The sequence below is a fragment of the Borostomias antarcticus genome (genome assembly GCF_949987555.1).
Source record: "Borostomias antarcticus genome assembly, chromosome: 21".
Classification (NCBI taxonomy): Eukaryota; Metazoa; Chordata; class Actinopteri; order Stomiiformes; family Stomiidae; genus Borostomias; species Borostomias antarcticus.
The window spans coordinates 16,547,421-16,572,147 of NC_140254.1; the positions used below are offsets into that span (position 1 = coordinate 16,547,421).

Here is a 24,727-nt window from a genome sequence, read left to right on the forward strand (position 1 = left end):
GAGCACATGCAATATGAGGTTTTATAATTTACAGCATCTCTTTGGCAACTGGATCATGAAGTCAGTTTGGTTTGGTAACAGGAAAAAAGCATTCCTTAGTCAATACATTCTCTCTTTGGCAACTGGATCATGGAGCCAGAGTTTACAGGTCAAAGTTTGTGAGGTAAGGGATGGCTACTTGTGGGTGTCATCTTGTGGGGGTTGCTTGGCGGTGTCCTCTTTGGCAGCTGGAGTGTCCGCCATCGCAAAGGAGTCCGTTGAGCGTGTGCTGATCCGTAGTGGAGCTAATCGGCGGAGATTGGTAGGCGTCCAGGGCAGTTGCAGTTGGGCCCTTTGGGAAGGGGCCACAGTGCTGCTGTCTGCCTCAGACTCGGCCAGCCATGGAGGAATCTGCATCGGTGCCATCATGTCGGCCTCTGGCATGAAGACTGGGTTCTCAATTCCAGCTGCACCAAGAGAGGAGAGAAAATGGATGAACTAGATGTATATCACAATATTTGTTTTTATTAGCGGAGAACGGTCTTGTTACCTCCTGCTCTGTAGTGCACCCTCATGTGGAACGAGCCGCCTGCAGCCTCACCACCAGAAGCACGATCTCCTTCAAAGTCTACACACAGACAGAAATAGAGTCATGAATATGATCAAAGACATTAGCTATATATCCACCTTCAGGTATGGTTTTATGCAGAGTAGGTCAATGTTAGACATCATAGACTTCCCCAATGTTCAGATTCATGGAAAAGAGAGTTGTGAAGCAGTAAGTGAAGACTTACCATCATCCCCATAAAGATAGCTTTTACTTCTCTCAGATTTTCCATTTGCCATCTGGAATGACACAAAAACAATTAGATATGTTAACATTGTTGTGAAAGAGTTTGGGTTCTATGAGCGTGAGGGGAAAGTGCTAAAATGCCAACCTTTTGGTCCTTCTTCGGATACTTGGTTATCTTCTTAGGCTGTACAACTCCCATTTTTGCAGACTTGAAGGACTCCAAGCGACTCCTCATTGTCCTCTGGAAGATCTCCTTTACCTCACTCTGATCTGTGTTGACCTCCAGGTGTTTTCGGCTGTACCTGTGTCTGTGCTGTAAGGGGATAAAACCATATAGAGGAGAGAGAGGACAACTCACCATGTAACGTATACTATTATTACTGATGAAAATAAATATTATTAACTACTTTATATAATACAACGTGTATCTTGTTTGATTACTTGAGTAATCAAGTACTCTGATTACTTGAGTGATCACTCAAATTGTGATTTAATTGAACATGGAACAGTACCAGTTTCCTGCCCCTGTAGAGGTGCTGCTGCAGAAGGTGATGTGCATTGACGTCCTCTGCCTCTCTCTGCTTCATGTCCTGCTCCTGCATGTCCATGCACACAAACGGCACGTCTCTCCTGGAGGGGTTGAAACACAATATATTATAAACACAATAATGTATTACAATTCACAATAAGGTGCTGCTGTTATTTCTGGTCACTAGGGGGTAGACTATGCTCTACTACCACAGGTATTACACTGGCGTAATCATGTAACTATGGCTATTATTATTACCTTAAAGGTTATAATACTGTAAGTTGTGTATGGAAAGGTTGACTGACAGGTGTGTTTTTTGTAAATAAGCTTTGTTTATGTTGTTTATATAGCTTCCTCAACCAAAACAGGTCGCTTGGATTGGTGTTCATATAGCCTTGTCATGGCAAAAACAGTTTTTTTTGTCTTATATTTAAGCTCCTCACCAGTATGACTTGCAAGAATTGAAAAGTCACTGTTGCTTACGTGATTGAGGAAACGGGAGCCTGATCTAGTGTTTCGTCACCAGACATATCCTCCATCATCTCAGTGAAATTAGTACCAAATTTCTTTTTGAAATCAACGTTGGCAGTCTCCTTCCGAATGAATGCTAAGGAACCACGGCGCTCACCCTGTGACAATGACAATACAAGAAGACGTAACAGTCTGCCGTCCAACAATGACTAGAGTCACCTTTTTCAGTCCACCCTGACCTTGGCCTACTCCTCATCCATACTGTACCTCAGTCACGTAGCTCATGGCGTCTTTCAGATTGAGTTGGTGGAAGACGTTGAAGATGAGGTCTCTAGACTTCCTGGCTGACGGCTTCATCAATATCCAAGACAGCCACCTCTCCTCAAAGCTATGCCATCTTAGAGAGACAGGAGACAGTCAAAACACAAAGTCAAAACACAACAAGCGGCATTCAATCCATACCATATGCCAAACCAGCAAGCAGCTTTAAATTGAATTGTGTTCAATTTACTGATTTATTTAGTCTACTGTACATACTTGTCCCTCATGTAGTTATGTCCTATTTGGCCAGATATGTCCTCTATGGCAACAAGCATGTGGTCAAAAGCCTGAACAGATAAAAATTATTGTGAGATTTTATTTCATGAAGAGGTAACTTACGAGGGCTTCATTCTCATTTTATTTTCAGGGGCCAGAGGCGAGTTTGATACTAACCCTATTCTGTAGCTTTTGAGCAAGTGTTTGGTCACTATGCTCAGCCTTCTTTACTTTCAGCCAGTTGACCAGTGGCTTCATCGTCAGTCCCTGCAGCAAAGAACGGCATAGAGGAAAACAGCACAGAGTTATGATAGGTTAAGGCGAAGGTCCAAGATAGATAACCCTTAAATGGACCTTGACATATGTAAATGTATCAAGATTTATAAATATAAATCTACCTGGAGGATGACAGTGAAATACACCACTATGAGAGTGGTGCTGGTCATTAGATTCTTATTCTTTATTTTATGTTCGTCCAGCATGACCACAAGGCCGTATGCAACTGCCCCTCGTAGGCCACCATAGCTCATGACCACTTGGTCAATGATCTCCAGGGGAACCAGTCTATACCTGTTCAGAATCATGGTGAGGAAGAATACCCCTGTGGTACAGAAACACACACATGCATACATTGTAAGATTTGTATGTTTATCCTTGTGAAGACAGATGTCCACAATTGAGATGCTAGATCAAAGATCATTTATCTCACCGATGAATCTGAACAGCAAGACGAAGAGCACCGTAAGGAGGATGAAGCCGGTGTTCCACACCCAGATCTCTTTATCTATGGCTGAGATGCCAAGGAAGACAAATATGATGGTCTCTGAGCCGTTGGCAAACACCTTCATGACATAACGTACTGTGGTGACGGAGCTCTCGGCCATGTTGGCGTTGATGTACTTCTGACAGCAGACGCCACAGAACGTAATTCTGTGGAGCAGTCAGTAGAGAACACCTGAAATTAGAGGCTGGGAATAGAGGCCCCCTTGTTATAATCTACAGATTCTGGGATTAGAACAGGTATATCATGGATGTTCATTTATTCATTCAAAACTTTATTTACAACTCAGAAGATCCATTGACCCTCATTTTCAAAGATGCTGATCATACAAAGACATTAAATATTCAATCAATAAATAAACCATGAAAATAGAATATAATCATAAGAAGTAGAAAACGATGCAATCAGAAAATAAAATCAACCAAAGCAATTACAGGTAGAGACACCATAGTCTTTGGCTGAGGCCTTGAACTGACCATAGGAAGAGAATCAATATGTTTTGGAGCAGCAAACAAAAAGGCAGACTTTCCAAGCCCCGACCATACTCAAGGGATTTAAAGAACAAGACAGTAATTTGATCGAGTACGATACTGGATCAGAGTTCCAAATACAGCATCACTGTGATGTAAGGAGGCAGCTTCCCTTGTAAATGAACAGATACCAGTGTATATTTCGTCTCACTTAAAGAGAAGGCCAACCAACACTATCATACAAATCAATCAAACTATTGTTGAATCCTTTAATTTGTGTTCTCTGTGGAAGTATGGCAGCCATTACAAATTGTTGGTCCGTACAAAGTAAAGGATTCAACAATAGTTTGACTTCAAAAATTATGGTATAAACACTCAAATTAGCCCTGATAAGACTGTCATCATATTTTGTTTGCTTTGGGGGCACTGTGGAGTGTTTAATTGACTTTGGTAGTGGATGTTAGCTGGTTAACATTGGTAACGCTATCATTAGCATAATGTGTATGCCCACAGAGGAGAGTATGGAATCAACAACATAATGGCCAGGTAGTAAATAAGACTATGTTCAAAATTCTAAACTATCCCTTTAAACTGATTGTTTGCCAAGGTTTCCAGGATTTTTGCCAAAGATAGACACTTGGAGATAGGGTGGTAATTATTTATATAATTTCCATGACCTTAGGATTTAATTCAAGGGAGTCACATGAGCAGTCTTCCAAACAGGAAATCTGCCTGAAGCAATAGAAAGATTAAAAATACAGTCAAGCCGGAAAGTCTGCACGCCCCTTTCACCTTCTCCATGTTTTATTACGTTACAGACTTATTCTACAATAGATTGTTCATTTTTGTCTCAAACATCTACACCAAATGGTCCATAATGACAAAGTGAAAACAGGTTTTTAGACATTTTTGCTAAATTTATTAAAAATCAAAATGTAAAATATCATATCGACACAAGTGTGCACACCCTTTGGTATGACACCCAAAAGTGAGCTGAGGTGCATTTTGTTTCCACTGATACTGCTTGAGTTGTTTCTACAACTTAATTGCAGTCCAACTGTGGTAAATATTGCCCATTCCTCTTGGCATAACCTCGCAAGCTTTGTCAGGTTGGATGGGGAGCGTCAATACAAAGCAATGTTCAGCTCTTTCCATAGATGTTCAACTGTATTCAGGTCTGGGCTCTGGCTGGGCCACTCAAGGACATTCACAGACTTTCTCCGAAGCCACTCCTTTGTTCTCTTGGCTGTGTGCTTCGGGTCGTTGTCATGTTGAAAGGTAAAGCTTCGCCCCAATCTGAGGTCCAGAGCGCTCTGGAGCAGGTTTAATCAAGGATCTCTGTGTACTTAGCTGCATTCATCATTCCCTCTATCAGGATTAGTCGCCCCATTCCCACTGCTAAATAACATCCCCACATCATGATGCTGCCACCGCCATGCTTCACTGTAGGAATGGTATTAGCCCGGTGATGAGTGGTGCCTGGTTTGGCTCTAGACGTGACGCTTGGTATTCAGGCCAAAAAGTTCAATTTTAGTTTCATCAGACCAGAGAATCTTGATTCTCATAGTTTGAGAGTCATCTAGGTGCCTTTTGGCAAACTCCAAGTAGGCTGTCATGTGCCTTTTACTAAGGATTGGCTTCCGTCTGGTCACTCTATCATAAAGGCCTGATCGGTGGAGTGCTGCCTGGATGGTTGATCTTCTGAAAGGTTCTCCCATCTCCACAAGGATGTGCTGGATCCTTCGTTCCTGGTTCCTGCTCCCCGCCCTGGCCAAGGCCGGTCTTCCCAGATTGCTCAGTTTGGCCGGGCAGCCAGGTCTAGGAAGATTCTTGGTGATTCCAAATTTCTTCCTTCTTCCTTGACACATTCCTGTTTCTGAGGTCTGCAGATAATTCCTTTGACCCCGTGGCTTGGAGTTTGCTCTGACATGCACCGTCAACTGTGAGACCTTAAGGCAGGTGTTGGCAATCCCCAATCATGTCCAATCAATTGATTTTACCACAGGTCGACTCCAATGAAGTTGATATATTATATTTTACATTTTGATCTTTAATAAACTAGCATAAATGTCTAAAAGTTTTCACTTTGTCATTATGGGGTATTTTGTGAAGAATATTGAGACCAAAAAATTAACTCAGTCTATTGAAGAATAAGTCTGTAAAATAATAAAATGTGGAGAAGGTGAAAGGGGTGTGCAGACTTTCCGGCTTGACTGTATGAGTCAACTGCTCAACAACTGGAGCTGCCAATTTTAGAAAAAGGGAATCCAGTTTATCCTCTTCAGTCTGACACCTGGCGTCCATGGCCTGTATAGCTTCTAAAACCTCATCAGGTGTGAAGGGTTGAAAGCTAAAATAAGAAATATACTCTATGATGTACATACGGTGATCAAAAACAAGAGGGGGCACTATGTTCCCTTTCGAATAAATGGCCAGCATTAGCAAAATGCTTATTGAAAGTTAGGGAAATGTTTGCTTTCGATCGGAGATCAAACAGTCATCTAACTGAATTGAATATGTGTGGGAAGTGAGCCGGCGGCGATGTTGGGTATGAATAGATTAGTTATTCAGAATAACATGTCAGAGCACTCACGACAGGATGGCAGAGAGGGAGAGCATCTCGGCAGTCAGGTAGGAGAGGTAGCCCAGGATAAATATGAAGCCTGGCTCAATGATCTGGATGTTTTTGGTGCATCTTGTCAGGAGGGAGATCAGTATGGCAAACACCACACCCACCAGAGCACCACCAAATGCTACCACGAAGAAAGAGACTACACAAGGCGAGAGAGAGAAAGGGAGAGAGAGAAAGGGACAGACAGACAGACAGACAGACAGACAGACAGACAGACAGACAGACAGACAGACAGACAGACAGACAGACAGACAGACAGACAGACAGAGAGCAAGAGGGAGAGGGAGAGGGAGAGGGAGAGGGAGAGGGAGAGGGAGAGGGAGAGGGAGAGGGAGAGGGAGAGGGAGAGGGAGAGGGAGAGAAAAGGTGCAGATTATCACTATAGAGTCAAATATGCCCAGTTGGAATAACCCCTCTCAACGCTCAAAATGAATTAACATACTGACCCTTTCAGCAAATGATTTTAGACTGAACACAAGTTAACACAAGTTATTAAGAAACTGTAATAGTTGACTATTGTTTGGCAGTTGGTCTAATGTATGGAAGCACATACTGTAGTGTACAGGGAGTGCAGTAGTCACTTACTTATGCCTTTGACTATTTCTGTGGCGTCAATCCGTTCCCCTCCCAGCGTGACAAATGCATCAAACACATTGAATAGCACCTTGAACGAACAGGGACACAACAAAAGATCAATTGCTGAAGGCATGTAGCGTAAGGGAAAATAGCGTTCAGTGTTTGTGTCTAATGTGTAATCCATTAGACAAATACAGCATGATTCATATTGGTTTGATCATGCCGAATTGCCTTAGGGAATTTGTTTTATCCATGAATTGACCGTTGCACTTCAGATAAGGTGCCCTGTCTTGGAATGCCGGATCTGCGCTGTACGTACTTTATTTGTTGGGAATGTTTGCAATGAAGGGTTTCTGTACTTTATAAATCAATCACACTTCCTTATGTAGCCATTCAGGGAAAATATTGCATTCATAAAACAAATGTGTTCTCTGTACTGTACAGTACCGATGTTTAAGGATGATGACAAGAGACACACCACAGTGACGCCATCGTTGAGGAGGGACTCCCCAAACACCAAGATGAACAGGACCTCGTTGACGTGCACCTCCTCAAACACGGCAATTACAGCCACGGGGTCAACAGCTGCTATCAGACTCCCAAACAGCAGGAACTGCAGCAGATTAATGTTAGCCAGATCACCTAGAAATAATCCAGGAGGACAAACATGATCCCTGACCTATGAATAACCCAGCTCTATCAAACCTGCAGTCAGCAATATTTATAGTGATTTTAAGTCATGTAGAGGGTTTGTATGCAAATGATGCACGCAGGTTTTGAAAATGTCTGTCATGTTAACAGGGTTTAAATTCCACACGGGTCAGTGTGGTGTTATGTTTGGCTTACCCATGGCCCCACCCAACCAGCACCCCCAAAGGGACAGGCCCACTGTGGCGGCGTTCCAGCATGTGCCGATAACAGCATAGGTCAGGATGGCCCCCATGTTGCTGAAGAAGAGCTTGTTGGGCATGAAGTAGCCAGCGTCCAGGATAATCTGCGGCAGCAGGTAGAAGAAGAAGACGGTGGGCGTCAGAGTGAAGGTCTGCACTTTGTCGGCCCCCCAGATGATGCCCCCCAGGACGAAGCCAATACAGATCAACATGGCGCTCTCTGGGATCACACTGGTCAGGCTGTGGTTCAGCTCCAAAACTGTGGAGGGAGAGAGAGAGGGAGAGAGAGAGAGAGACAGAGAGAGAGAGAGATAAATTGACATATAGCAAAGCTGGATGCTTATGGTCTTTATGCACACAACATGAAACATTTAGGACTGAGATGACCCTGGATAAGTCTTTGAGCCCAAAGTAAGACATTGACATGAATATATGGTCCTCCCTGTCATCACCATCCTTGAGCGTCACACGGACGTGTTGAAACTCAGTTGGCCCTACACATTAAAGAAAGAGCATTTGAACATCTGTGAGCTTACGAAATGTGCAAATGATCAACTTTTTCAGGGGACTGAGAAAGTGTCACTTTTTCTTGTTTTTAGAGTATGATTAACCAGACGTGTGCTGTTTATAAAGTTACGGCACATTTCTGTGGGTAGGTGGCAAGGTAACTGAATTATCTATGCCCTAATTAAAACTTTCCGTTTTCGGAGACTGAAAAAAATAATAATTTTGGATTCATCTTCAATCCATAATCATGATATTTTGCTGAGGTGCTCTAGATGCTGTAGTAAGTATTAATCTCCATTAAATATTATATTTAAGATTCTTTGGATGGATGGCTTCACACTACCTTACTCTGTTTATTTATTCTTCCTGCCCTTTTAAGGTGAAAGGAAATATACGTTTCAAAGCAGCTTTGAAAGTTTGTTATTCGTTTTATGTGTCACTTATAATTAAGTCATTGACCAACTCACTGGATCTGGGATTACTCAAGTGTTTTGGAAACAAATCAATATCCAACCTGCTGATGAGTGGATCATTACCTGTACTTTCAGTAGAAACCATATTCACACCGATTTCACCCACACTCCAAAAACCACTTTCAACAATGTTTGACCACAGTTATCTATGGAATGTTATTTCCTATTTGAAAAGAAAAATGAAAGCACTATTTCTGGAGAACAGCTTGTTGACCTGATAACGCTGACATGCGCCTTCTGATGGCTACTGTTGCCAGTAGCACTATGTTGTTCCTATTTATGGCACAAATGCAACACAAAACAGTTTTGCATTCCATGGCTGGAACTGTTTTTTTTCCCTTTGATCTGATCTAATACTGGCCTCAAATAAATATAAATATTTATGTATGGATGTTCCCACAGTACCTTCTCATCACAAAACAAACTGATACCATGGATATTGAAGGTTTTGCAGTTAGTTTGACAATGACAGTAATAATAATAAACTAATAATAAATTAAGTTCACATCCCTCACTGTCAGCCACTAATAAGGCAAATGCTACAAGCTCTGCAGTTATGTTTCACACTGTGACATGACTCTCAGAAGTGGAACTTATATATTGTTCTTTTATCTGGCCTCCATTTGAAGGTCCAATAGCCCTCGTCAAGTCTCACTTCATCTTCTTGAAATGACAAGGTGCCTCAGCCTGAGCTCAGTGCATAAGCACTGAAGTTCAGAAAATCTGCACATTGGTACACTGTTATTTGAAAACAAATCTTCAGCTAGCTACCAGTACAATTGTATACATAATTTATGCAGCTTGACTACATACCCATTTTGCAAAGCCCCGCAACCAGTATCCATAAGGCGATTAGGTAAGGGTCCTTCACATGGTCCCATTTAAAAGACACAACTTGTATCCCTGAGATGTTGGAGGCATGTCCCCCGCCCGCCTGGTTGTGGTTCGACCCCAACACCTCAGGCTCCGGATGTGAGGCCTGAGCCAGTGCCACCTCTGTTCCTTCCACTACTACGCTACCCACCATGCAAGTCAACAACACTAGCCCCACAGGACAGGGGTAAATGTGGCATGGCATTTCGTCAAATAAATAGAGGACTAAATTATGCTAAATCTAAAGATAAATAAATAGATCAAATCCAAAATTGTTCCCCTGAGACAGTCCTGTGTGGTTGGCCTCTCAGTGTGCCTCTTCCTTTGCACCCTGTCCTGGGCAGTCCGGGGTTAGTGTGGATGCACTCTGCACTGTACTGCATACTATTCAGCTGCACAGAATGTTACATTTTTGTCCCTCATCTGTGTGGTGGGATCTCTCTCTCTCTCTCTCTCTCTCTCTCTCTATCTATCTCTCTCTCTCTCTCTCTCTCTATCTATCTCTCTCTATCTATCTCTCTCTATCTATTTATCTATCTCTCTCTCTCTCACACACACACACACACACACACACACACTCTCTCTCTCTCTTTCTTACTCTCTGTTTCTAACTCCCTTTCAGGCTCAGGTCAAAGTGTGCAGCTGTCAGTGGTCAATGGTGCGGTGAGGCTGAAGAGGTGCTGAATCACAGTCATTTATATACCCTCCCTCTTGCTCTTGGTAGGAGGGGGCAGGTGGAAATACCGATCCACCTCTTTTTGTACAGTGGGCTTCTGGTTATTCAGTCTGGTTTCTGTTCCGGAGTGTGTACTACTGTACATAATCAAAGGCAGAGTTTATCATTGCCATACTCAGTTTCTGTATGGACGGTCAAAATTCACTTCAAGTGATTAAGGGTGTTATATTGTAACAAATTACACTCATTTACTATTTATAGTAGATAAATGAACATATCTTCAAGGCAACAACTCACAGCGAGCTATGGTGAAAAATCACTGATGAAGGTGTGGTGACCAATTGGGACATCATTCACCCTGGAATGTTGGACCGGGGAAATGCTGCCTGCATGCGTCAGTCGCCATACGGCTATATGAGGGACAGGCCTGAGCTGCTCCCTCTCTTCCTCTTGCAACAGCTTAATAAAGCCCCGCAGTAGCGTGTGTCACTAAAGAGCACGGTGTCTGCCTCATCATTTTGTCTCCCTATTCCTCTGCACTTCAAGGGCTTATTTGTACTGGTTGTCTCCCTCTCTCTCTATCTCTCTCTCTCTCTCTCTCTCTCTCTCTTTCTCCCACTTCATCCACCTCCCTCCCTCCTTCCCAAAGTCTCAGCTGGCTTGAGGATGTTCTAAACTGAGCCCAGCCTCATCCCAAACCAGTGCTGAATTCATTACTCCTTGCTTTGTAATACTACTGTGTTCTCTTACATAGTGGAGAATATTAGCAGAGAAATCTCTCTCTCCACAGAAACAGACAGAAAACGACTGAAATTTTTAATTTTCAAAGTTAACAGATTCATCTTAAATATTGTTTGCTTCTTACACATTTGCATTCACTTAAATATGCCTCTCACAGGTGTGTGTGTGTGTGTGTGTGTGTATGTGTGTGTTCTAGTAGTATGTTCGACGAAAAGATATCTGACGTTACTGATGTACCTCCCAAAAAGTATTTGTGATATTTTCATTGTCTTTATTTTGCGTAGTCTATCTGTGATGTGTAATGGGGAACTCCATGCATACGTTCTAGTGTTGTCTTCATCCCAGGGCTAGGTGTGGAGTAGCCTAGCCCTTCTCAGGAACTGTGAGTGTGCTGATGTAGCATCTGCTACCACAGTCCTTTCTACCAACATAGGAAATTTTGACTTTTAAATAGTCGCCAAGTTGGCGGCGCTTGGCGTTCATATTTCAAAGTGTCAAATAAACATTTCAAAGCCACTCACCAAAGCAGAAACGCCTATTGTAACAAACGATGGGTTTTGAAAGCTCGCCACTATCGGTAAGTGATCTTTTTAGCCGTTTTTTTGGGTTTATTTGACACTTTTAAATATGAGCGCCAAGTGCCGCCAACTTGGCGACTATTTAAAAGTCAAAATTTCCTATGTTGGTAGAACTGTGGTAGCAGATGCTACGTCATCAGCGCACTCACAGTTCCTGGGGCCAGGTGTGGAGGAGGTAGAATAAATTGTTGTTCTGTCAGTCATCATGATCATGATTCTGTTCGTCATCATGACATTGTTTGTATCAAGTTTGTAGCAATGTATCAAATTACTTTACAGGTAAGTTGTGTCTGACGTTGTCTCTTTGAGTAATCTGGGCATGCATAATCACATCTACTGTAACGTTATACCTCGCTGGATCATTATGCTTTCTCCTCAGGGCAGAATGCAACTAAAAAGAAAAAAGAGATGTCATGCATCAGCTCACAGATTTAGTCATTATGAACTAATGACCAAATGTATAATTTTAAGCATGGTCCAGTCTGACTCAAAACCACTCAAATGTTAAATATGTATAACCTCGAGGAGTATGTTTCCAAGCATGAATGAATATGTTCTTTTTCACACCTTTAAGGAAAGGTCAAGTCCTGGGTCAAGCAGAAATGTCACAATAAAGAATTTCTTAGACTTGGAGTTATGTAATCCAACATTAGAACAGAATATCATTCAAGGTATTACAATTAGGCTGGTGGAACAGACAAATTATCGGTACGGTCATGGTTTTTGATGTTTAGGCTAATTCCTTTGATTTCCCCCCTATTATACATCTTACCACTATTACATCATGGAGGATGTAGCCACTGTAAAGGAATATAATATTACAGGTTCAATTATAGAAAGTATATGTTTTTGGCAGGCCAGGCACTATCGAGTATAGTGTACAAAATACAGTTGGGCTCCGGTATTCTAAATGCATTACAGAAGATTTTGAACATTATTGGGTCTTTATGGATGGCGAAAAAGGTTACGCAAAACTGCTAATGTATCTAATGACACAGTGAAAGCTTTGACAAATAATCTGTCATGATGGATAATGGTGGGGAAATGTAATAAAAACGATAGCGTGCCCCTTTAACTTGAAACTACAGTAAATTGATAATTTATGAATGAAGCAGTCATCAATGGCAAGCATGCAACAGGAGAAGCCAATATATTTGTCAAAAGGAGTTTCTTCATCTGTTTTTAAAGCACAGAAAGAATGTGCTCCAATTGAAACAGGTTCCTTTCAGGTTCCCCAGCCCACTTCTCGAGTAAACCGGAAATATTTATTGCCCATTGTTCATCAATTAAAATCAAGAAAAATTTATTGACTGAGAAAGCTGCTGGGAATTGGAAGGAAGAAAGCAAATATTGTGAATCAGCAAGGAGGAAGGAGAAACTAGCCAGACCAGCTACAGTTGGGCTGCTTTCCCATTCTGAGTAAAATAAGCCATTGTCTGTAGCTCACTGATGCAATGTGTGATGAGTTTCTGTGAATGTTTTGGGTGGATGGACATGTTTTAGGGGCTATACTGCCAATGCCAAAGGAGTTTTATAATATAAGATGTATATTACATCACACACACACACACACACACACACACACACACACACACACACACACACACACACACACACACACACAGTCATCAGTGTTACATCTGAATTGTGTCTGTTGTGAACACAAATGATTTCCGAACTTGTCACCACAACAGACAATGTATAAACACAACGTCACAGGTTGCATATTCCATTGACCTTAACCATTAACCTTAGAGGCCAAGAATTCACATTTACACAGTACCAGGACTCATTACGGTATGATAGTACCCACTTCTAGAAGCATTCCCATATGATGAAAGACTGTTTGACAAGTCCCTATTGAGTCTAGGAGTTTGCATAACAAAGCATCTTAAATCAGTCCTGTCCTAAAATAAATTATGCTCTTCAACTCGGGTCACCTGGTACCGGGTCCAATTTGCGTCTATAGAGTTTAACAGGTTGGGATTTCTGGAACTCACCTAGTTTGCAGAGCCAGCTGACCAGGATCCAGAGAGCTATCAGGTAAGGGGTCTCCACATGGTGCCACTTCCAGCTGACGATGGGCAGGGTGGTGATGGGAGGTTCATGATGACCTTCTGTCTCGCTGTCATGGTCCGTGCCCATGTCAGTTCCATGTTCCGCACCGGTTCCATGTTCTGTGCCCATGTCAGTTCCATGTTCTGCACCGGTTCCATGTTCTGTGCCCATGTCAGTTCCATGTTCTGTGCCCGTGCCGGTTCCATGTTCTGTGCTTCTGTCGGTTCCATGTTCTGTGCCTTTGTTTGTCCCGTGTTCTGCAACTTCGCCGTAATCTGTACTCCTCTCAGTGGCATGGCCGTCTTCACTTCCAGCCGGGCTTGACAGGCTTGGTCTACTGATGACAAGCAGCAACATCAATAGAAAGAATGTGGCCCTCCATAAAGCTGACATATTTGAGTTGGATATCTCGACCTCTCCAAAATGGGTATTGAATTAAGTGCTGTGATTAATCTTGATGTATCTCTGTCCCTCTCAAACTTATTTCACGGTCTGTCACCACACCAGTGCCTACCCTGAGTATGTCTGCACCTGTCTGTCCTCCCTCTGCCTAGCGTACACCTTTAACTGCAGGTGCGCCTCAACCCACACTAATGCTCTCCTCTTCTGTCTCCTCCCACCTCCCAGTCAGACCAGTTAGTTGGGCTGCTTCTTTAATGGAAAGGGACAAGGTTCTATCCAGCTTTACCGGGCAAATCACTGACTTTGTTAACTCTTTGAAAAATACACACCTGTCCCGCTCTGTCCTCTACCCCTCCCTCATGTGTCTTTCATGACAGCGGCAGTGTTGACCCTTCATTGCCAGTATTGATTTGTGTTTATGTGACAGAGACTTGTAAATGAACCTTATTTTGGACACAGAATTATAAACTTTTCCGAGACAAACCAATATGGTTTCTGTTCCTGCCTGTCTGGCTTGATATAATCACAATCTTCAATTCAAATTAATTGTCTGAGTTGAAAAAAAGAATTTATTTAAAATAATCAATCAATAAAAGGTCTTATCAGGGTATATTCTCATTGACATATATTGTCTGTAGTCTACACTGATAGATAACCTTAACTGACAATCTGTTCTTCTAGGGAACTTCTAATTTATAATTGTCCACCATCCAATCTCAAGGGTGGGGAGTGGGGGGGCGAGGGGCGGAGGGCGGTTTATTGAAACGGCACTCATTCATCCATCTGTCTGTCTTATGAGGTGTATCAGAGCCTACCACTAGTCCTAGCCACAGCTCATTTTATTTTTGTACGTGACATGTGTGTCCATCCGTCCGCGCGTTGAAGTTGCTTGCGTGTGCAGAGGCAAGCAGCCACGTTGCCTCTCTTGTCCAAATTGGTCACTTTTTCCTCCTGCTGCTTGGTAGATTACAAGTGTGACAGTTTTGTACTGCAGTTTAGCTGAGTATTTTAATGATTTAATCATGTATTGGATGATTTCATCATTGTTTAGGCCTGTATGAGCAGCTGCTACAACTCATTTTATACAATCTATTTTGTACAACGTTAAACAAGAGGGCTGATAATAGCCTAGCAAAATCAATCAGAAACTCAAAAAAAGTCAGGATTATACAACCCTGGCTGACTCCATTCAGTGCAAATCGCCAGAGTGTATTGCGCCGTGTGATTGCATCATTTAAGCAGCTTAAAGACACTGTTCTGACAACTAGCTGACTGTTACATGTGAAGTAATTGTTAGCTTGATTAATGTAGGCCTTATTCTTTGAATTTGAAACAGTAGGCCTATGTTGTTATTTATAGTAGGCTAATCGTAAGTTATATATATGGGTTTTCAGAAATGGGATTCTTTTTAAGATATGACTTTAATGAGACGTGAGGAAGCAGAAGGATGAGGTTAATGCTGGCATGAAAGCCATTAGACACACCAGCATGGACTTCAGGGGAGTACATTGCATGACAATACTGTTTACAGTTTATATGTATACAAGCTACGTGAATGTTCTTATCCTGGCTCAGGTTTTATAGAATCTGGCCCCTTTGTCTGTGAGGTCACAAGTTCTAAAAGTTGCTAGGGACAAGGTAGTCAAAGTGGTCACTTCAGGAAGTTGAATCTCTACAAATTATGACTGCATCTTTGTAGATAGTTTGTAGATAGAAGGCGTGTCATCAATTCTCAAGAAATTATTAAGTCATGCTCAGTGAAGAGTGACTCTTGGATGAATTGAGAGATCTTCAGGGATTCTTCCTCATTCCTCCCTTCAATCATTAAGCTTTCTATTTACAAGAGGGACTTTAAGAGGTGTGTGTACATATCCAAACAACACCCTGGACCACAAAATCTAAATGTTTTTGTTTTGACCTTTTTAACCACCACATATACTGTCAATGACGCTGTGGGGCGGAAGTCTCTGATATGGCTATGAGAAGAAAGGGTGAGGGTAAAGAGACTGTCATCAACTAGAGGTGACACACTCAACACTAGTATACAGCACTTCCCACTTCCTGATGGTGACTGTTCAGAGTGACAGAAAATGCCTCCTCTATCCCCCATTACTCATCCCCCATTACTCATCAACATCTAGAGTGACGGTGGACGACACCTACCTCTAGATGTAGATCATCCAGTCCTGCAGGAAGTATGAACTTAGTTACAGCCCCATGGCTCAGAGAAGTTTTATCAGCATCAAACTCTTTCCATTGAACATTAGGGTTAGGGTTAAAGTTAGGTTTTGAAACACATGGGCTATCACTATGTATCTACCGATGCCGAATTAAGTATAAGTGATGGTCATGTGAGTTAGAAGACCTCTTAGCAACAGGCCTCAGATCCACAGATGACAATACTGCCATTCAGTCAATGGAAATGGAGTGCAATTAATAGGTACACTGTGTCTCTCGTCATCACTTTCACCCTCACTTGCCCACGCTGGGTTCAATTTCGAGTCCTCTGACTTGTGCCAACGCACATGACAACCTTAAATGAACACCACTTTTGCCAGTACGCCACCGAAAGCGATTTGATGGCATGGGTGGGCATTACTGTATTTATACCGAGGAGTGAGTTTAACCAATTCAACTTGGTTACTTATCTACCTATCTAGGCAATCTATCTACCTATCTGTCTATCCTGTGTCCTCTCAAGTGTTTGAACAGCTTGTTTTGCCTTAAAGCTTGTGGTTAGTGGGAAAAACCTTGATCCCTCTGAAGAGATACCAAGGTTAGGCCATAAATGTAATGTCCTATTGTATACTAGAAGGGCAATGGTGGGGCTGGAGAGAGGAGACCATCTATTTGACACGTTCAACAACTGCTAACCCACTTTTTAGTCTTTCAGGTCCTTCTCTGGCTTAGCATGCAAGTGGTCATCACTTTTCTTTAAAAATGTATGGGCAATATTGCTCATGTGTATTGGGGACAAGCACTCTTTACAAATGTTAATGTCCCTCTCTCTAGTTCATTTGAGTTTAAGTCCATCATTATGACCCATTGACAAACTAACTGAGGCTGACCTCAAAGTATAGGCTACACAGTCACATGTCATTCAACTCAGCCATTCACCAGAACAGGCAAATAAAAACGTTGTTTTAAAGCAAGAGAGGCGTGGCTAGTGTTTTGTTTTTTGATGATGAAGAATGGGTGTTCTGGTCAGAATATCTATCTGAAGTAAAATGTGCACTGTATATGCAATATTATTAGGTATTATATGTCCTGTGTGGTTATGTTTTAAACTGTTCAGCATTGGCCAAACAATGAACTTGTATTCTATTTTAGTTACCCACTCGAATAAAATTGTGAAATGTATATAATGTGATTAATATCCCACCTCACATAGCCTACATAAACTATCACACACACAGGTCATCAATACAAGTGTGTGTATGGCTACAGCTTATCTCTCTTGAGCAAATATTTCTGTGCCAAGAGAGGGAGAGCGATAAATAACAACAAGAGTTGCAATAGAGCTTGTGCCTGTTGCTATGGATAGCTCTATCTTTCTCACATTCTGTTTCTTTTCACAGATGTTGAAATGTGGCACCAGAGGGTGCAGCTGAACAGCAAATTGATGCGTATAGGTCTCTTTAACTGACAGACATCGACAAACACAGACAAGCAGGCAGACAGACAAACAGACAGACAATTGAACACGCACGCACACGCACTCAAACAAACACACAAACGCACACACGCGCGCGCACACACACACACACACACACACACACAAATCTCAACATTACCACTACTACCAAAATAATAATAATAATATCTCCTCAAATAAATGAAAAGAGGATGCTGTCTATTAAAACATGGCACACGTGTCATCAATGTAATTGTATTGTAACTTGTTTACGGAAGATCTCCCCGTTTCCCTAAAAGATGCGCCCCTCGATCGCGCTGCTCACATGACAGGAGTAGCCTAGCCTACCCAGGATTCATTGTGGGCGAAACAGAAACTGTCAGCAGAGAGGAGAATGCATGTTGGTAAGTTGGCTTAATCTATATCAATTCAATAACGAATAGCCTACTAAATACACGAATTCATAGAACATGTTGATGTAGCCTAGGCTAGTTATATAATTTGGCACCTATCCCCGACTGTTGTCATTCCGTCACAATTCACTCGTACCGTGTTGTAACTTCAACATTTTCCGATAGAAGTTATGTAGCCTGAAACGAGTTGTTTCCGAGTTTGACTCACTAAAATGCTTTTCAGTATATGGACCAACACAAATAGGCCTACAACACAGTGTGGAATGCATAGTGTGCTCATGACTAGACTACAATCCACTCCCTACAGTTGGAAAGATGATATTGCGGCGAACCGCGCTGGTGAAAGCTGATAGTGGTTGCATTGGCAGTTTGTTGCCATTCTGTGACTACGTCAGCTTGTGAGGTTCAAAGGGCTGTTTTTTAAGGTGGGTGGGGAGCATGAGCTCATCATGGAAGTTGAACAGAATTCTAGAAATCACTGACCGATGGTGAGGTAAGGTAAGGAAATTACTTTCAGAAAAACTTTTGTTTGCCTTCATTAGGGTCTTATTGGGGCAGTCTGATATTTGAGTCAGTTTAAAGTTGTTTTTGTTCTTCTTACAAGTGACAATAGGAGAGCAGTGAAAAGTACTGTATATTTTTTCTTGGTTGTCATTACAGAAAATGCACTATTAGACTGAAAATGCAAGTTCTTAGTTTACACTACTTATTTTCTTTTCACTGTATGCTCTAGATAATCCATGGCAACATTTTACCACAGTGATTTTTCCCTCTTTATTCCAACTGACCCACCACTTCCTTTAAAACGTTTTTCAAAAGCAAGGGGAATATGTTAATTTTCTCATTGGTGATCTCACTAGTTATCTCATTGGTAATCTCATTGGTATTTAGGGATGCACCGATATATCGTTTGTGCATTGGCTGATATTCACCTTATTGACTGCCATAAAATAAGTGGTGATGTTTAGAAGGTTATATGAATTCAACCTTAAGGGTTGTTTCATAAATTTGTATTATTTATTTTGTGCTCATTGAAAGTTCATGTGATGAAGGACTGAAAAATGTTTGTCTTTGTTTAGCCTGGCTTCGCCATCCGGAGTTCCACCCGGCAGATATTTGCCAGGTCAATCACAACCGTTTATCTAATATGGGTTTGATACAACGACTGTACCCATTTGATACAACAACTAACCCACGTTTCATTGCTCTGATTGGTTATAGGCCTATCCAATTGCATCCAGAGGCATTTTGGTCTGCGACCGTTGATAACGCCCCTCGGAAATCTAAAATAAACTCAACAGTTCCAGACCCTTCGCATTTTCGCGAATTGGGTCTGGAGAAGCCAGAAGGGGGAATAACAACAACAAAATATCAGTATCGTTATCTGCCAAATTGTTCTTTTAAACATAGGTATTGTATTGGCCTAGAATATCACAATTGGTGCATCCCTTATCTCATAGATTTGCAATGTTAGATAGCGGAGTCAGTTGCATATTTGACCTTTAGCAAATGCAGTGACTAGTTAGAAAGATAATAAAAAATCTCTGATCTCCTTAAGTTACATTTCAATTAATAAACTATTAGGCCTAGGCCTACCCTTTGATCTGGTCTTATAAGTATATATATACTTATACTAAATATAATGTCTGTCTTCTCTAATCATTATATTATATTGCATATTCTGTGTACTTCGTGTTGTAACACAACAATTTCCCCCCGGGGATAAATTAAGTCTATAAATCTATCAATCTATCTCTCTATCTAGCTCTCTATCTCTGTCTCCATCTTTCACAATAACATGATAAACTCTTGCTCCTTTCGTTTTGTTTTATGTTGACACAAAAGACTTTGTACCCTCATATTTCTAGATATTTGATAGTCACACACACCTCTTGCCAGGCTGCTGGGCCAAAACAACGTTGATTAAATGAAGTCAGACCCACACACTCGTTGGCTCCAACACTTCCTTTTATTCAGGGAATTAATTAAATCCCCAAAGGGATCTTCTTCAGGTCATAAAAGTATGTGTTGGAGCAAACACGTGTGCTTCATTGAAATAACCCTCAAACATTTGTGTGTACTCTGTCCTCTCTCTTTCTTTTTCTTCACCCAGTCTCCCGGTCATGGATTTCAGGGCTGTGTTTGCAGCCTTGGAGGCAGTGTGTGCAGAAAACATAACTGTTTTGTCTGGACCTCCTCACCTGCCATACGGTGATTCTGCCAGGCGCTTGGTGACATCCATAAGACAGATCCAGGAGCATGGCCGTGCGCTAGAACCTGTGGTAGCTGGCTTCACCACTGTCTACCACCACTATGACTTTGACGCACAGACCCCTGGAAACGGGTACCGCACACTGGTGAAGGTATAAAATGACTTAAGCCCAGCAGACGATTACACTTTTCTTAGTGAATCCCCTCAGACTCGTGAGATTGTGTGATAGCAAGCAGGAAGTGAAGGATCAAGGTTTACTTGAAACACTCCCCACTCGTTTGCTTCTCTCTCTCTCCTCACTCAGGTGTTGCTGTCCTGCCTTTTCCACATCATCCAGAAGGGCCGCTATATTGCCTCCAATTGCCACAGTGCCTTTTTCAGGGCTGAGCACAACGCCTCGGAGACGGAGGCCTACTGCAGCGCCCTGTGCCAGCTGCGCGCCCTGCTCTACCTCGCCCAGCGGCTTCTCCACGACAACGGCCACGGGCAGCTGTACTCCCTGCAGGATGGGGACCTGAGCAGGAGGTTTGTGCAGGAGTACACCTCCATGCACAAGGCTTGCTTCTACGGACGATGCCTGGGCTTTCAGGTCAGGGGAAGATGGCATGCTACTACTCCCACCGTTTTGTGTAAAGCAGGAGTGGTTGATTGGCTGGTTCAGTCACCAAATCTAGATTAAGCTACTGCTCATCGAAGTAAATGTTCACTGACAGCTTATACGTTGTTGTTGTTGTTGTAGTAGTGGTATTGAACTCCTCCTCTGTTACCTCGTATCTCCGCAGTTCTCGCCCACACTACGTCCGTTCCTGCAGACTGTGGTCATAAGCATGGTCTCATATGGGGAGAGTTATGGAAAGCAGCAATCCGGAATAGGTCAGTCTCCATTTTAGACACATTTTAGTCCTGTTGATGCATAAATTCTTGTTAAATGTTCTCATTAAATGTTCTTTCATATAAAAAGCTAGTTGAACTCTGCAGAGTTCCTAAATTCACTTGCGCAACATGTTCCTGTGCTGATTTTATCTGCCTCTTGTACTTAAGGCATGGCAGCATTCTCACTCCTCACATCTGGAAAGTATGTGATGGATCCAGAGTTGAGGGGAGCGGAGTTTGAGCGGATCACCCAGAACCTGGATATGCAGTTCTGGAAGTCCTTCTGGAACCTCACAGAGTCCGAACTTATATCGGTGGGTGGTGAGAGTACAGAAAGCCTTTTATGGCATATTCACATTCATAGTTTAATCTGTACCAGTATAGTTTTCGCTCACGGTTTTCTTTCTTTACCTCCACATTTATCTCAGTCTCTCCTCCTTCCTTCCCACAGGGCTTTCAGAGAATAGCCTCTAACCAGGTGCAGGTGAACCTCACCCTGACTGTGCCTCCTGTCCCCCTGCGCCTGCCCCTGGCCTCGGACCCTAATCTCTCTGCCACCGTGTCCCCGCCGCTGGCCCACTGGGGCCCTGGGCCTGTGCACCTGCGCCTTGTCTCCTATGAGCTCAGAGAGGGACAGGTCAGAGGTCATTGTGTCGCCTCAGCACTAATTAGCTCTTGCGTTTGTGACTGTCCTACACAGTGTGTGATGTTAGTGAAATGGGGGGGTTTCAGTTTCAGCAGTTTTTATTACATGGCTTTCCTGGCTCTTGATTCGTTATGTCTCCCTTCTCTGTTAAACCTTAACACCGCCTGTGTTCTCTCTCTTTCACTGCTATGTATCATCCCCCCCAGGACAGCCAGGAGCTGCTTGCCTTCTCTCGTACAGAAGCTCCCCCCATCTCCCTGTCCCTGGTCCACAGGCCCCAGAGACGCCCCCTCTCTCCCTGGCTGCTCATCCATTTCCACGGTGGTGGCTTTGTAGCCCAGACCTCCAAATCTCATGAGGTGCAGTAATACACAGAAATAGTGGAAATAGTGATAAAGAAATAGTGAAAACAATCTATTGCATATAGAATATCTCATCTCCATCCTGTCTCTCTATTTAACCCTCCTCTGTCATCCCTCCATGCCAGAACTACTTAAGGAGTTGGTCTAAGGATCTGAATGTGCCTATCCTGTCTGTGGACTACTCTCTGGCCCCCGAGGCCCCCTTCCCCAGGGCCCTAGAGGAGTGCTTCTATGCCTACTGCTGGGCCCTCAACAACTGTCATCTCCTGGGTCAGTGTCATTTAAGTTGCAGTAAGATCAAGCAAAGACAATCAGTTCCTTCGCATGGGTTTCCCGGTCTTACTACTTACGGTTAACGTTGGTTGACGGCACTGATATAACCGACACTGGAGCCTTCAGAACACCTTCTAAACTGTCAAAAATCACTATGAATCGCTCCGCTAGTGTACACAGTGATGGACCGGTCTCTGTGCCCCCCAGGCTCCACCGCGGAGCGCGTGTGTCTGGTCGGGGACAGCGCCGGGGGGAACCTCTGCATCACAGTGTCCATGAGGGCCATCGCCTCTGGCGTGCGCGTTCCCGACGGTATCACAGCTGCCTACCCGGCCACCCTGCTCACCACTGACGCCTCGCCCTCCCGTCTGCTCACCCTCATTGACCCACTGCTGCCCTTGGGGGTGCTCTCCAAGTGCCTCAATGCATACACAGGTAAGGTTACAGGAGGCATGTTGGAATATAGAAGACACACCTCTGTCTCTATATAGGTAGGTAGGTAAGTACCTACAGTATCTACCTATGTAGAGAGAGCGTTTGTCAATAAGGTACGCGAAAAGTAAATATTTGCATTATACTCTGTTTGACCTGTCTCTCCTATGTTTTTATTTCTCTGTCTTTCCAATGACTTTCTAATCCTCTACTCATATTATTCCTGCCTTCTTTTTTCCATCACCCTCTCCAGGGGTTGATTGTCACACAGTCCAGGCCTCGGAGGGGACCAACACGCTGACTAATCTGGGCAGAGACACGGCCCTGCTGCTCAATGACCTCACACAGGGAGCCTCCAAGTGGATCCATTCCTTCCTGGACTCCGGCTGGACCTCGGGGGGCTTAGGGGCCCTGCCGTCGTCTCACAGGAGGTCCCCGGACGGCCAGAGCCTAAGAAGATTGACAGACTCCCCCTGCGCCTCCTCCTCCTCATCCCTCAGCTACTCGTCAGGCTCCAGGGACTACCCGGAGGGCTTTGAGCCCCTGCGCTCTGAACGTCTCGCAGTGATCAACGCGGCCACCAACCCCATCGTGAAGAACCCGTTTGTGTCGCCCCTGCTGGCCCCTGACCACCTGCTGAGAGGCCTGCCACCTGTACACATCGTGGTACGCAGAAGGGAAGAGAGAATGTTTAGGGAGTAGAGGGATATAGCTGCGATGACGTTTTGTTTAAGAAAGCAGATGTGCATGACGAGAGGTCAAAGTTGTATAAGTAGGAGAGAGCGAAGGCTTACAAAATAGCTTACAGGTGCCTCTTTCATCATTTGCTGTGAGTTTTAATTCACCCTGTCCCCATGCCCCTGTCCCCACAGGCCTCAGCCCTGGATGCGCTGTTGGACGACTCTGTGATGTTTGCCAAGAGGCTGAGGGACATTGGCCAGCCTGTAAGCCTGACTGTGGTGGAGGACCTCCCCCATGGCTTCCTCAGCCTATCCCAGCTCTCCAAGGAGACCCAGGAAGCCTCAGATATCTGTGTGGAGCGGATCAGAGAGATCTTCGAGCAGAAAAATGTGCCTTCCGTCTGTCGCAAGCGACCACAGTTGGGAAAGACCCATCATGGCACTGGACCATGTGATTGAGGGATCAATCAGAGAGAGGAATGTTGACATGGCTACTAAAAGGGAAGGAAATAAGTAACTTGCACATTTCCGTATGTCATAGATTCCATTTTGGGATTAAATATTTGATATAATTTGCACGGAGAGAGGTGGACCTAATGCCCATTTGAAATGACAAATTGTGATGATTTGTATACAACAAGAAGAGTTTTGAAGGCATAGAGTGGTGATTGTGAGGATAGATTGGGGAAGTAGTAAGAGAAACGGTAAGAATGTAACAATAAAGTGAAAAAACTTGCACAAACAAAAAAAACGCACATAGGGGCTTTTACACTACAGAAGCACTCTTTACAGAAATATTCCTTCTCTGCATAGCATTATAGTAATACAAAGCCCGAGCTGTTGAACTGTGCAAACCATTCCATGTGGATGCATTGAACGCTATTTGTCCCTTTGCCTTTATGAACAATATCAAGCTAATACTGATATAGGGAATTAATAGTGTGGAGCAATAATAAGATGCTATTTTATTCAAGTGTTTACAACTACTGATAAAGTGATACAGTGACAGAAGTTGACCAGCAATGTGTGAGTGACTTGTAATACTGTACATGGGATTTATGAATATGTTTTTGAATGTTTAAAACTTAAAATATAACATTTTAAAACAGTGGTTCAACGTGCTTCTGGATCTTCATTTGACGTTTGTTAGATATTTGTGGAGTTACTTGAAATGTTGATGTAACTTCAAAGGATAATCTATAATGTTCTCTGTGTTGCACAACATGTATTACCTAT

General features: G+C 43.1%; 2 protein-coding genes across 2 annotated transcripts; one reads left to right on the top strand and one right to left on the bottom strand.

Annotated features, from left to right (window-relative positions):
• Nucleotides 1-174: 174 nt before the first annotated feature.
• On the bottom strand, nucleotides 175-13,957 carry LOC311322875 (sodium/hydrogen exchanger 3-like; the record flags this gene model as incomplete). Its single annotated transcript, XM_084454993.1, has 16 exons — nucleotides 175-446; nucleotides 530-607; nucleotides 774-825; nucleotides 918-1,085; nucleotides 1,285-1,402; nucleotides 1,785-1,930; nucleotides 2,040-2,169; nucleotides 2,310-2,380; nucleotides 2,487-2,576; nucleotides 2,708-2,910; nucleotides 3,019-3,239; nucleotides 6,154-6,331; nucleotides 6,778-6,856; nucleotides 7,247-7,410; nucleotides 7,615-7,917; nucleotides 13,507-13,957. The coding sequence occupies 16 exons, from the start codon at nucleotides 13,955-13,957 to the stop codon at nucleotides 175-177; spliced, it is 2,724 nt and encodes a 907-aa protein (XP_084311119.1).
• Nucleotides 13,958-17,970: 4,013 nt separating this feature from the next.
• lipea (lipase, hormone-sensitive a) lies at nucleotides 17,971-24,539 on the top strand. The gene is made up of 11 exons (XM_084455207.1): nucleotides 17,971-18,004; nucleotides 20,127-20,376; nucleotides 20,530-20,814; nucleotides 21,008-21,098; nucleotides 21,267-21,412; nucleotides 21,550-21,735; nucleotides 21,951-22,103; nucleotides 22,232-22,376; nucleotides 22,587-22,814; nucleotides 23,065-23,477; nucleotides 23,684-24,539. The coding sequence occupies exons 2-11, from the start codon at nucleotides 20,137-20,139 to the stop codon at nucleotides 23,948-23,950; spliced, it is 2,154 nt and encodes a 717-aa protein (XP_084311333.1). The 5' UTR covers nucleotides 17,971-18,004; nucleotides 20,127-20,136; the 3' UTR covers nucleotides 23,951-24,539.
• Nucleotides 24,540-24,727: the final 188 nt, after the last annotated feature.